Raw genomic sequence first — 11,340 nt, 5'->3', positions numbered from 1 at the left:
AGGTAAAGGGCAAAAGTGCATTTTACCAGTCTAAAAAAAGGCGTGTATCACACCTTGCTGACGGCGTACGTGAAGGCAGTCGTTAAAAGCACGAAAACGTCAGCTTTGGGGGAAAATACTTCTGGAAAATGGAGAGTTTTGTTTTTGAGGGCGAGTGTCTTTTTGATGTGGTTAGTACTGAACATCCGATTCGAATTCTGGATGGAACGCAATGGGATTTCGTTACACGGAGCATCAATAGCGTGTTGGTGGTGGTGCCCTCCGGGATGGGGAAAGGCAGCTGCCTTGTCGACAGCGTGACCAAAGAATTCACTGCGCCTGTCTGGATTGCCTCGGGGTTGGCTTTCCTCGCAGTCGCCGCCGGATTGCTGCTGCTAAGCGGGCGCACTACGGCTGTCTTGGACGCCCTGGCCCCCATGGTGGGGCAGCCTGCGTCGCTCGTCGGCAGGGACGCGCGCCGCCCGTTGCTGGGCAGCTGGCTGCTTGTCTGCGTCGTCCTGTCGTCCGCCTACACCGGCAAACTTCTCTCCGAGCTCCTCGTCAAGTGCACCTCCAGCAACATCCAAACCTTGGACGAACTGGCGCAAACCAACCTCTCCGTTCTATACCAACCGACAATGCAGCTGAAATGGCACTCTTCGTTTCTGCCTGACGCACTGGCGGAGAGAGTGACCAGAATCCAGGGGCCAGTGGGAGCGAGCTTGCGTGCCGTGACCAACCGAACCGCCGCACTTTTGCTGATCAAGTCTGCTTTCCCTTTTCTGGGGCCTCACCTGAAATCGTTGGCAAACGTGCACACCTTTGTTCTACCGGTTGAACTTGTCACAAGCCATGCCTTCATGAAGCGAGGATCGCCTGTGGGAAAGGCTTTTGCCAAGACCTTGAGTCGATGCGCGGCTGCTGGAATCAGTCCTCTCATTGTCAACCGTTTTCAGAACCTGAAGGACACCCGCCAGTACCTCTTGGAACGAGCCAAAGCTCTCCACGGCGACCCCAAGCTCGCTGCGCTGAACATTGCCAAGCTACAGATGAGCTTCGTGCTGCTCGCCAGCGGCCTCCTGTTGGCGACTGCAGCTTTCGTGGGCGAGCTGCTCGTTTTTCGGTTCAAGAGGCCAGCTGTGGAGACCCTCCCAGGCACACCTTTGCTGGGAGTGGAAGGGCGACCAGGAATGTGATTAGAAATGTCCAGTCTGTAGTTTGTGACCATCTACACTCGCGACACGTTACTGACTTTATGCTCAATTTGTCAGTACTTATTCAAGTAATTTGTGCACCCATAATACGTACTTTTCCTTTTTAAAAGAACTACTTAAGAAATATTAGATAATGTACTGAGAATTTTGTTATGTACATAATTTAGAAAGGAAATTAGTCATACTTACTTAACTAAGTATTATTGCTGTTTATACGAATACGTCATTTACGAGGAAAAAGTCAGCAACGTGCCGAGAGTGCAGAAACGGAATGCCGCACACCGTGTCGGCCCACTTGAAGTATTTTGAGCCTATGTTCTACATTAAATATTTTGTTTGGTGACGAAGCACTTCTTCGTAGACTTATGCGTGCACATCACACTTTTATTAGAAGCTACTAAAATTTTTAACACGGTTTTTTAAAACAAAAGTGTGAGTTTTGTCACGTTTTTACAAATATGAGGCCACATTCTTCGAATAACAACGAAGGCCTGAATAGTTCGTACGATTATAAGCGTGTTTTTTCTGTAAATCGAGATTTGTAACTAAATGAAAACTGACATAGAGCATGAGGAAAGTTATTGATTCATACTGACGAGATCCGGATTCAGCACACTATGAACAAGTAGCAGCGAACGACAGTTCAGAAATGTCAAGTTAAATTGCAAGTACTATAGTTACATTAAAGTTGCAAAAACCTTTGTATAACTGCGAACCAAGTTCCTGCATGAAGATTATTATTAGATAATTAGGTAAGATTATTAAGTTAGTTTTTTTTGTGACTTAAGGGGGCTCATACATGTTAAAAGCACTTTTTTAAAAAAAATTTTGATGTAGACGGATTAAGATTTTACAATTTCTGTGTTAAAATCCTTTTAGATAATTGAGTAAGCTTCATTTTGGCTTAAGGGAAAGTGACTTTGGACATTTTTGGGAGATTTAGTCGAAACGTTTAAAATTTTGCTTCTCGTAAGATTTTGTTCGCATACTTGATCAGATCTGTGGGGAAAAAATCAGGGAGACTCATCCCCAGTAGTGTCATAGAATTGACTAGAATGGGCCTTATATCTGCAATAGTTTTCAAGAAAAAAAATAAAAACAATTTTTTGTTGAAAAATTTGTTTAAAAAATTGTTAAAAAAATCGTTTTTATTTTTTTTTTCTTGAAAACTATTGCAGATATAAGGCCCATTCTAGTCAATTCTATGACACTACTGGGGATGAGTCTCCCTGATTTTTTCCCCACAGATCTGATCAAGTATGCGAACAAAATCTTACGAGAAGCAAAATTTTAAACGTTTCGACTAAATCTCCCAAAAATGTCCAAAGTCACTTTCCCTTAAGCCAAAATGAAGCTTACTCAATTATCTAAAAGGATTTTAACACAGAAATAGTAAAATCTTAATTCGTCTACATCAATTTTTTTTTTTGAAAAAAGTGCTTTTAACATGTATGAGCCCCCTTAAAATGCACCCAAACCCCTTACAATTATAGAAACGGTGGTTGGGAAGGTGGTCTTAGTTTAAGTGCATCGCTGAATCAATTGTGTGTTTGTTGTCGCGCACAGATTTTGCGTCTGAAAATAAATAATCTAAGATGGCACTAGGATCGCATCAGCAACCCCTATATTCCTCAAGCAATTCTATTTCCTTCTATTCAACTACAGAAGTGTCGCAGTTACCAATATACGAACGAACATGCTGTGAATCATGCCTTTTCATGTCCATTTCAGTGAAGTCGTTTTTTTTTATAAATGCTACGTTAAAATTGAGAAAATATTACTCAGGACATTTCACCATCAGTTCATGTTTTTTATTCAACGATCATAAAATAGCGTAAGAGGAGTAGTGTCAGCTGTAGTCATGTTACGTAAAGGGTTGCCACATTAGCGGCTTGCCGTACTCAGTCGTGTCTATTTTAACAATCAAGTTTTAACAATCTCGTTAACGAACACGTTTGTAGCTAGGCAGAAGTAACCTCACGTACCCGCGCGGCCGGTTTTGCGGTAGTACCACGAAGCCTGATGGTCACGAAGCAGACACCCCAGAAATCACACAAAAGAGTATTCGTCTTGTGCCTAACCGGTCGCACGAGTTCCTATGAAATCCCTGTTTGTTGATTCTTGGTTTACGTGAATAAAGCACTGTTTGAACACCTGGTTGAGTCTTTTCGTTTAGCAAGGCAAAGGATGACTGATGGTAGTCAGCAACTCTTGGCAGAACAGTGTGACTTTCTAGATCCTCCTGCAAAGTTTTCCTGTTCTTTACAAATCAGCAAGCCTACATTGTATGGTCTACCTCGGGTATGCCTGGAAGCACGCTCTTGCTAGAGCATGCCTGCCAAGCATGCACCAACTGGCGCAGTGTACACACAAGCAGGCGGCGGACACAGAGTGTACTAGGAGAAAACATAAAGGTTGTCGCTGTTAACTCTGGTGCCACTCTTCACTGTGCATCGAAAGAAGACGTTTACCGTACCGAGGAGGGGTACATACAGGGATACATGCAGACCGAGGGGCAACCACATTGTATGGGGACACAAGATTTCTTACGGCTAAAGATTCCGTCGGATTTCACAACACACTAAATTACTATGTAGGTTTTTCTGCGCGCTAATGCACGAAATTGTACATGCACTTCGTAACGCACGAATTTGTGCGCGATAATGCACGATTTCGTGCGCAAGTATGCAGGAAATCGTGCATTGTCGCGCACAAATTCGTGCGTTTGGAAATGCATGTACAATTTCGTGCATTAGCACGCAGAAAAACCTACATAGTAATTTAGTGTGAAGATTTTAACCGACATTCAGCTCACTGTAAATGTCTTACGGTGAAAGGCTGCACCAACGTATTATGGTGGAGATTCTCTGCATAATACCAACGAAATTCGTCAAAATATCTGTAGTGCACAGTGAATTCTGAATGGTATGTTACGAAGTCAGCTGCACCACCATAATATGGAAACATTTTCACCATAACATGGAGAATCTTCATTGTACAACATTTAGAGTGCTCAAAATTAGTTAGTTTTTGGCCTTTTTAGGGGCAAGATTTTAGATTTCCCATAGATTTCTAGCGCTAAGGGGACACAAGATTTCTAGATTGGTTGTCCCCTCGATGCAGACACCGTACCTCAAGAAACGGAGTTTACTATGCCCGCGTGCACTCTCATTCCAGGAACGTGACATCACGTTGAAACGAACGTGACAAAGTGTCACGTTCGTTTGAGCATTGTGTCACGTTCGTTTGGATGTGAATGAGCTGATTTTCGGCCAATTCACACCCAAACGAATGTGACACAATGCTCAAACGAACGTGACAGTTTGTCACGTTCGTTTCTGTCACGTTCCTGGAATGAGAGTGTGGAAGGATCTGTAGTTGAACTGTAGATCAAACAGGATACATGTATCCTGGGAACCCGTATCTACTGTACCTTGGAATCTGCTCAGAAACTGAATACAATTTAAATATAAAGTAAAGGCAAAACTAAAAATCCGCGATAGAAACGATTCGATGGCTAAAATGAGTTCATCGCAACAAGACGAACAAAAAAAAAAAAAATCTGCATGTTATGGGCTCAGACTTGAAATTCAACAGCATTCAAATAAAAACAATTGTTTAAACAAGTTTTTGAACAAAAAATTGTTTTCATTTTTTTTTCTTGGAAACTATTGCAGATAAGAAGCCCATTCTAGTCAATTCGGACACTACTAGGGGAGTCTCTCTGATTCCCCCCCCCCCCCCACAGATCTGAGTAAGTATGCAAACAAAATCTTACGAGAGTCAAAATTTTAAACGTTTCTACTAAATATCCAGAAAGTGTCCAAAGTCATTTGACTTTATGCCAAAATGAAGCTTTCTCGATTATCTAAAAAGGTCTTCTTACAGAAATCAAAAAATCTTGATCCTTCTACACAAGAAAAATGTTTTTACAAAGTGCTTGTAACATGTATGAGCCCCCTTATATGAAAGGCACTTTCATGAAGTAAAAAAAAGTCTTCAATGCATGGTGTCACTGCGCGCACGATTTCAGCCAAAGTTCTCAACATTTTTGTAATCGGGAAAAGGCATCTGGAACAGCTTAAAATTTGCCCCCAACATGAACCACGGGGGTTATGTCGGGCGAAAAATACTACTAGATATTTAGTGTCGAACAAGGAAAACTTATTCAAATGAAAATTTGTGAGAAAGGACATTAGTATCGGACAAGAAAAACTTATTCAATGGAAAATTTGAGGGAAAGGACATTTTTCTACCAGTTTCACCAGTTTCACCAGGGCGTGGCGTGTCCATGACTACGAGAGTCGAGGGGCATACCACAGCGTAAGTTATCTCCACGCAACTTTCACGTCATTCGCGTGTCAGAGTGCATGGAATTCATTCTCATTAGGTTAAAAACTGCATGCTCTGCAAACTCAAGTGCACTTCTTGGTGCATGCCTGCAGGCACACACTTGCTTGTTTGCATGCATTAGCGACGGCAAGTGTGTTCCCGAGGCATGCGGCAAAGAAGTGTGTGCCTGCCAGGCATGCAGAAAAGAAGTGCGTGCCTGCAGGCATGCACCAAGAAGTAGTGCATGCCTGGCGCACACTTGAGTTTGCTGAGTGCACATGTTGCTTTTTCGTGACGAGATGGTTTTCCCCTTCGTGACTCAACGCACCGTATCACGAAAATCTGACTTCTTTTATGCAGCCGCTTGTTTTATAGCATGCATGTCTATGGCTTCTGTCATGTAAGCATGCAGTGGCCGGCTGTAACATTGTAAGCTGTTCTAAAGCGAACCTTCTTTTGCAGACAAATATTGGAGCACTTGCCCGCACTGCCAATTAATTTAAAATACCGGTCATATCGTACCACGTGTGGTCGCTGCTTGACGTCTTCGAATTTTCCTCGGACTATGAGGAGTAAGTCATTCCGCGTTCCCTAAACTGTTCACAGTTACTATTTACAAAGTGATTATAATGGCACGCAGCGTTAATATAATAAAAATCTACTTGGAGAAAAGCAACGCTCAATTTACAAAATTTTCCGGTGTGTCAATAATTTTTAGCCTCTTGGAGACACGCAGTGGTCATCTTTATTATTGACATCCCGGGAGAGCTGTCTGTTTGGTTCTGCTGTAACGGCACAAAAGAATTCCTGCTCTCCAATAATTACGTGAAAAGTATTTGCACCAACACCTCAACTAAAAGTGTGGCAAAATGCACCCTTCAGCACGCCAGTGAAAAGCAGCTCATGGTTTCGGAATAACTTCGCAGTCGAACTCTACGCACGCAAGTGCACTCGGGCTGTTCCTCGTTCGACTTAACGTCCCCCGGTACCAGTAGCGCCCGTACGGCAGAATCGGAATGTTGGCTAACGTCACGTTCACCGCACGAGGCTCTGGTACAAAGTAGGTTCCCTGCAGAAAGAGAAACGAGTAGAAAAGTTTGATACGTAAGGGAGCACTCTCGTGACGTCACGTTGAAACGAACGTGACAAAGTGTCTCGTTCGTTTGAGCATTGTGTCACATTCGTTTGGATTTGAATCAGCCTTAAATAAGCTTGTTCACGTTCAAACAAATGTAACACAGTGCTCAAACGAACGTGATGTCACGTAATTGGAATGGGAGTGAGCGCGCACCCTCACGCAGGCCCCGAAGATTTGATGTTTTGTTTGACATGTAAGTTAACACAGTTTACATTAGAATTTCATCAACGATTTGGACAAAAGTTGGGAATCCTACCCAAAGCAAGTGAAAAGGGGACTGTTTTAGAAGTTCTTGCGCCGGGTACTCCGTTTTTCGGAGCGCGTTTGAAATCTGCTGAACAGCAACAATTTTGCGAACTGAGTTGAGTTGGCAGATGTGCAAACATCAGATGCCCGTCATTGCCGGATTTGGCAATGGTTTTTAGACTATCTGGTGTAGCGACTCAGGGAATGGGACTAAATCGGACGTAAAACGGGTCCGACAAAAGTCTTGTTTCACTCTTGTCCCAAAACGTGACTAAGAAGAAAGCGAAACAGGACGTTAATTTTGGACCGGCAAATGTCATGGTGCACCCGCACGCATGTGAACGCCTACTTCCGGAATAAACTCTAAAAAAATATAAAAAAGTACTGCAAATGAAAATAATATTTGTGAAACAAAATTTTGTGTGTTTTCAAACCAGCGCAAAATGGTGCAGTACACTAAAAATCAAATAGTGATTCATCTCACTTTCTGAGGAGTGAGACATAACTGTCTCACCGAAAAAGGGTGATACTAGAATGCATCACCGAAAAAAATGGTCGTACACGCATGCATCACCGAAAAATAGGTCGTACACGAATGTATCACCGGAAAAAAGGTCGTACACAAATGTCTCCGGAAAAAAGGTGTTACTTCCCCAGGAAAACAATGGCCAATCTCGCTGATGTCTCACCTTTCTTTTCGGTGATACATTTGTGCACGACCCTTCTTCGGTGATACATTCGTGTACGACCTTTTTTCGGTGATACATTCGTGTACGACCATTTTTTCGGTGATACGTTTTGTATCGCCGAAAATTGATGAGGTGTCTCACCCTTTGAATTACAGTGTAGATTTGGGGTGGAAAAGTCTAGGTGCCGGAGGTGCTAAAAAACCATGTATCACAAGCACATTGGTACATTCATAATCTGACGCCGTGAGAGGCCGAAGGCGAGATTTACTTTGCAAATGCGATACTCGTGATTAACACTTGTTAAATTTGTCCATCGAAAATACTTGAAGCACCTACCTTAGGTAAAACACAAGGAGCCGTCCTGTCCGCTACCGGCCCTCCGGTCACCTCCGCGAAAAGGCGATACAAGTCAGGGATGTTCTCACGAATCACCGAGCACCCTTTGCGTGGAATATTGAAAACGAAAGCGTTTTCTTTCCATTGGTTATTAGATCGTATGGCCATAGTACCAGCTGCCTGAAACATAATGCAGGAGCACAACTGATGAAGATAGAATTTTGAAGAATCTGTGCGAGGGGGTAAACACTCGCCTAATACCCTGTACACAAAAACCGTGTATTACGCGTCATACACGTAATTGTAATACCATTTTTTGGCTAAATATGCCAAATTTTGGCACTATAGTGCCGTAATACACGAGTAATGTTCCCGAAATACAGCGTAATACCGAGTACTCTGTACACGATTTCGTGGAGTGTTTACCCCCTCGGATATATGTTTCCCATCCAGGGGCCTCACCCATCTTTACTACATAACCCATCGTCACTATGTGTTGATCTTTAATAAGTGTAAAGTGGGAATAAGTGTTACAACAACAAAGGATGAGAAATAAAAAACAACAACTTGAAAAATGTCTAGTTGATAAGGGTTCCTGTTAACTGAGGAAATTCTTCAAATGATTCCAATATTGTACTATCAGATTTCGTCTTAAAATGTGACGATTCTTTGTACCATTTTGTACCACCAGCAAGATAACAAAATATTTAATTCAAAATGCATAGGAAAACTGCCACTTGTGTCGAGTTGTGTTGCTTTTAGACTTTCCTAGAATTGCCAGATTTTTGACAGGACTTTCGTGACATTCTATTGACGTTTGTCAGTGATCATGTAATGGATTGCACATGCAGATTAGAACGAATGATGTCCACAATGTGAACACCAATCCATTTCGTTCCAAAAGTCTGCGCAATGAGACAAAACATATCCGAAAGTATCTTCATCTTCGTGGTCTATAGACCTTTTTTTGCTAACGCATACCTAACCTCACCTTACCCAATATCCGTCCTTAAAATCTTCTTTCAATGTTATATTTCCTGTGGCCGTCTGCAGGTCGTAAGGTCTTTTGGGGTTGAAGTGACTTATTCGGGCATGTACCACGAATACCCCTTGTGATTGGCATGGGTTGTATCGATGACTGAATACGATATACGGACCCTGAAAAACACAAATAAGGGCGCGATGGCTTCCAAGGTAGTCTGGAGAGAAACGTGAACCCTGTCCTCGTCGGGTGGGGCTCCCCCGAGCGGCGAACTTCTCATACTTTGGCCAAAACGGGAAAAGAGTTGCGCGTAGTTTGTCATCCGAACTCAATTTTCCGTAGTGGTCTTGACGCGGGGCAGGGTTTGAATTTCAAAAACCCAGTAATGTTGGTCGAGACTTCTTTGATTCTTCTATGACATGGGCTGTGAAGCGGAAATGGCCATGTGTCCGACCATTAAGTTTTCAGTGGACTTACACACATCGTGCATTCATACCTATAATTTTAAAGTGCATAATTATGCATTTAAAAAGCCCAAAAGGATTTAGCGGGGAGTAAATTAGACAAGTTTATAGGTATACAGGTAAAATATAGTACGACCAAAATTTTTATTTCAAGTTTTATGTTATATCATACATTAGAGGGTGTTGATAAGAGTGATATTTTCAGCATTTTGAGCCGGAGCTCCGGTTTGGAGCAGAAACGAAATGATCCAGGAAGCGGAAGAAGGGGATAACTCAATTTTGGCCATTTTCCAGGAGAAACCAAAAACTGTTAGGAGGGAAAACTAAAACAAAACAAATGAATGTTGACAAGGTTAATAATTTCAAAAAGCATTAGTAAAATTTTGGAAAAAAAATTAAAAGTGTAAGGTCACTCCGTAGAGGATTTCTGCAACTTATCGCTTTCCGTTGAAATGGAAAGCAGAGTCAGCTCACCTTATATTTCCTAAACAAAGAGGAATTTGGAGACGAGTCAAGTGGAACAATAGTCTGCATAAAGTGTATGTTACTCTGGTGTATTTTTTGGACTTAGCTCTTTTTTCCTAATTGAAATTGAAAATTAAGGGGGGGCTAAGTTGAGTTGATTCATTTTACACAAGATTCATAAAAATACAAGTTGAGTTACATTCTTTTGCTAATTAGTCAAACGGACTCATGTGGACTTCCGTTGACTTATCTCCATTTTCCAATGAAATTTAGACTGTAAAAGGGGTTAAGTTGAGTTATACCCTTTTTCCATGTGGATTTTCTCCTAAACTGCTTGGAATTCAGTCAAATAATTTGGTGTAATGATGGAAACCATTCTAAGGCACAATATTAAAATACAAACTCAATTTGGGGATAAGTCAAGTTATTCCCTTCTTCCACTTCCTGGATCAAATAGTACGAACAAATTTATTGTTTCCGCTTTGGCATTAATTCATTCGTCTAACATGGCTTTCTATGAGGGGAACTTTGCTAATTCCTTGTTATCCTTCTGCACTATCTGAAAGGGAATTATGTAGTCAGAATAACTTACTGCGAAGGAATTGATTGTTTTGCTCTGGACAAGGGAAAGGAGGGCGGGCGCCAACAGGATCGCAGCGAGCGGTGGCATGGAGAAGTCTCGCCGCCCGCCTTCGGCCCTAGCTGCTCCGAGTGTCCGAGGGGAAAGCGGGTTCATTCGCTGGCAATGAAAGCATCGAAGCGCTGACGAAGCTGGTTCGTCGTGTGCACTACAAACCTAACTGTCTACTAAGTACACACTTACAAATGCGTGCTTGCAAGTACACACTTACAAACGCATGCTTGGCCAAGTACACACTTACAAATGCATGCTTGCAAGTACACACTTACAAACGCATGCTTGACGCATGGAGTTATACGGCGTCAAGCATGCGTTTGTAAGTGTGTGCTTGCAAGCATGCATTTGTAAGTGTGTACTTGGCCAAGCATGCGTTTGTAAGTGTGTACTTGTAAGCACGCATTTGTAAGTGTGTACTTAGTAGACAGTTAGGTTTGCAGTGTGGTCACGCACTCGTGGGATCGTCGCATTGAGGTGTAGGAGACCAAGCGATGGAGCACTGGATCAGTGTGCACTGAATCGAGACCGTTCTGTGCTGTGTTGCGCGCCGAGACAGGCCGTGACGCAGTAGTAGTGGGGAGCTGAAACAAGAGGACGCAGCCTGCACCGCCTGTCCGAATGGCCGATGACAAAGGCCAGTGCACGGTCAAAATGTTGCCTTGAAATCCGGCTGGATGCCTCGAAATATTTTCAAGGGCCTCCGTTTATTTCGTTGATCAAACTTGATCAGTTAGCAGCACTGGCTTCTTCCCGGCAAGACAAACAAACAAGGGCGGTCATTCGGTTGGATGGGAAAGTAGTCATTGACTTAAAACATTATGCAAAATAGCCGAGAAGGCCGTTTTAGAAATTTGATTT

At 42.6% G+C, this 11,340-nt stretch overlaps 1 protein-coding gene across 1 annotated transcript; it reads right to left on the bottom strand.

The window, feature by feature from the left end:
- Positions 1-6,420: 6,420 nt before the first annotated feature.
- On the bottom strand, positions 6,421-10,959 carry LOC117654300. Its single transcript, XM_034400874.1, has 5 exons — positions 10,936-10,959; positions 10,438-10,547; positions 8,931-9,092; positions 7,935-8,114; positions 6,421-6,594 (listed from the first exon to the last, which is right to left on the bottom strand). Exons 2-5 carry the CDS (start codon positions 10,513-10,515, stop codon positions 6,427-6,429), a joined length of 588 nt encoding a protein of 195 aa, XP_034256765.1. The 5' UTR covers positions 10,516-10,547; positions 10,936-10,959; the 3' UTR covers positions 6,421-6,426.
- Positions 10,960-11,340: the final 381 nt, after the last annotated feature.

This window comes from Thrips palmi, unplaced genomic scaffold, assembly GCF_012932325.1.
Source record: "Thrips palmi isolate BJ-2018 unplaced genomic scaffold, TpBJ-2018v1 HiC_scaffold_10, whole genome shotgun sequence".
Taxonomy (NCBI): Eukaryota; Metazoa; Arthropoda; class Insecta; order Thysanoptera; family Thripidae; genus Thrips; species Thrips palmi.
This window is presented reverse-complemented; position numbering and strand designations above follow the sequence as displayed.

What these genes read in the sequence shown, in the direction of transcription:
- LOC117654300 (XM_034400874.1), bottom strand. Translation starts at nt 10,515, where the DNA reads ATGCCACCGCTCGCTGCGATCCTGTTGGCGCCCGCCCTCCTTTCCCTT. An exon ending in AAACAATCAATTCCTTCGCA is followed by an intron (nt 9,093 to 10,437) that starts GTAAGTTATTCT and finishes TGTGTTTTTCAG; the next exon opens with GGTCCGTATATCGTATTCAG. An exon ending in ATTTTAAGGACGGATATTGG is followed by an intron (nt 8,115 to 8,930) that starts GTAAGGTGAGGT and finishes ATTATGTTTCAG; the next exon opens with GCAGCTGGTACTATGGCCAT.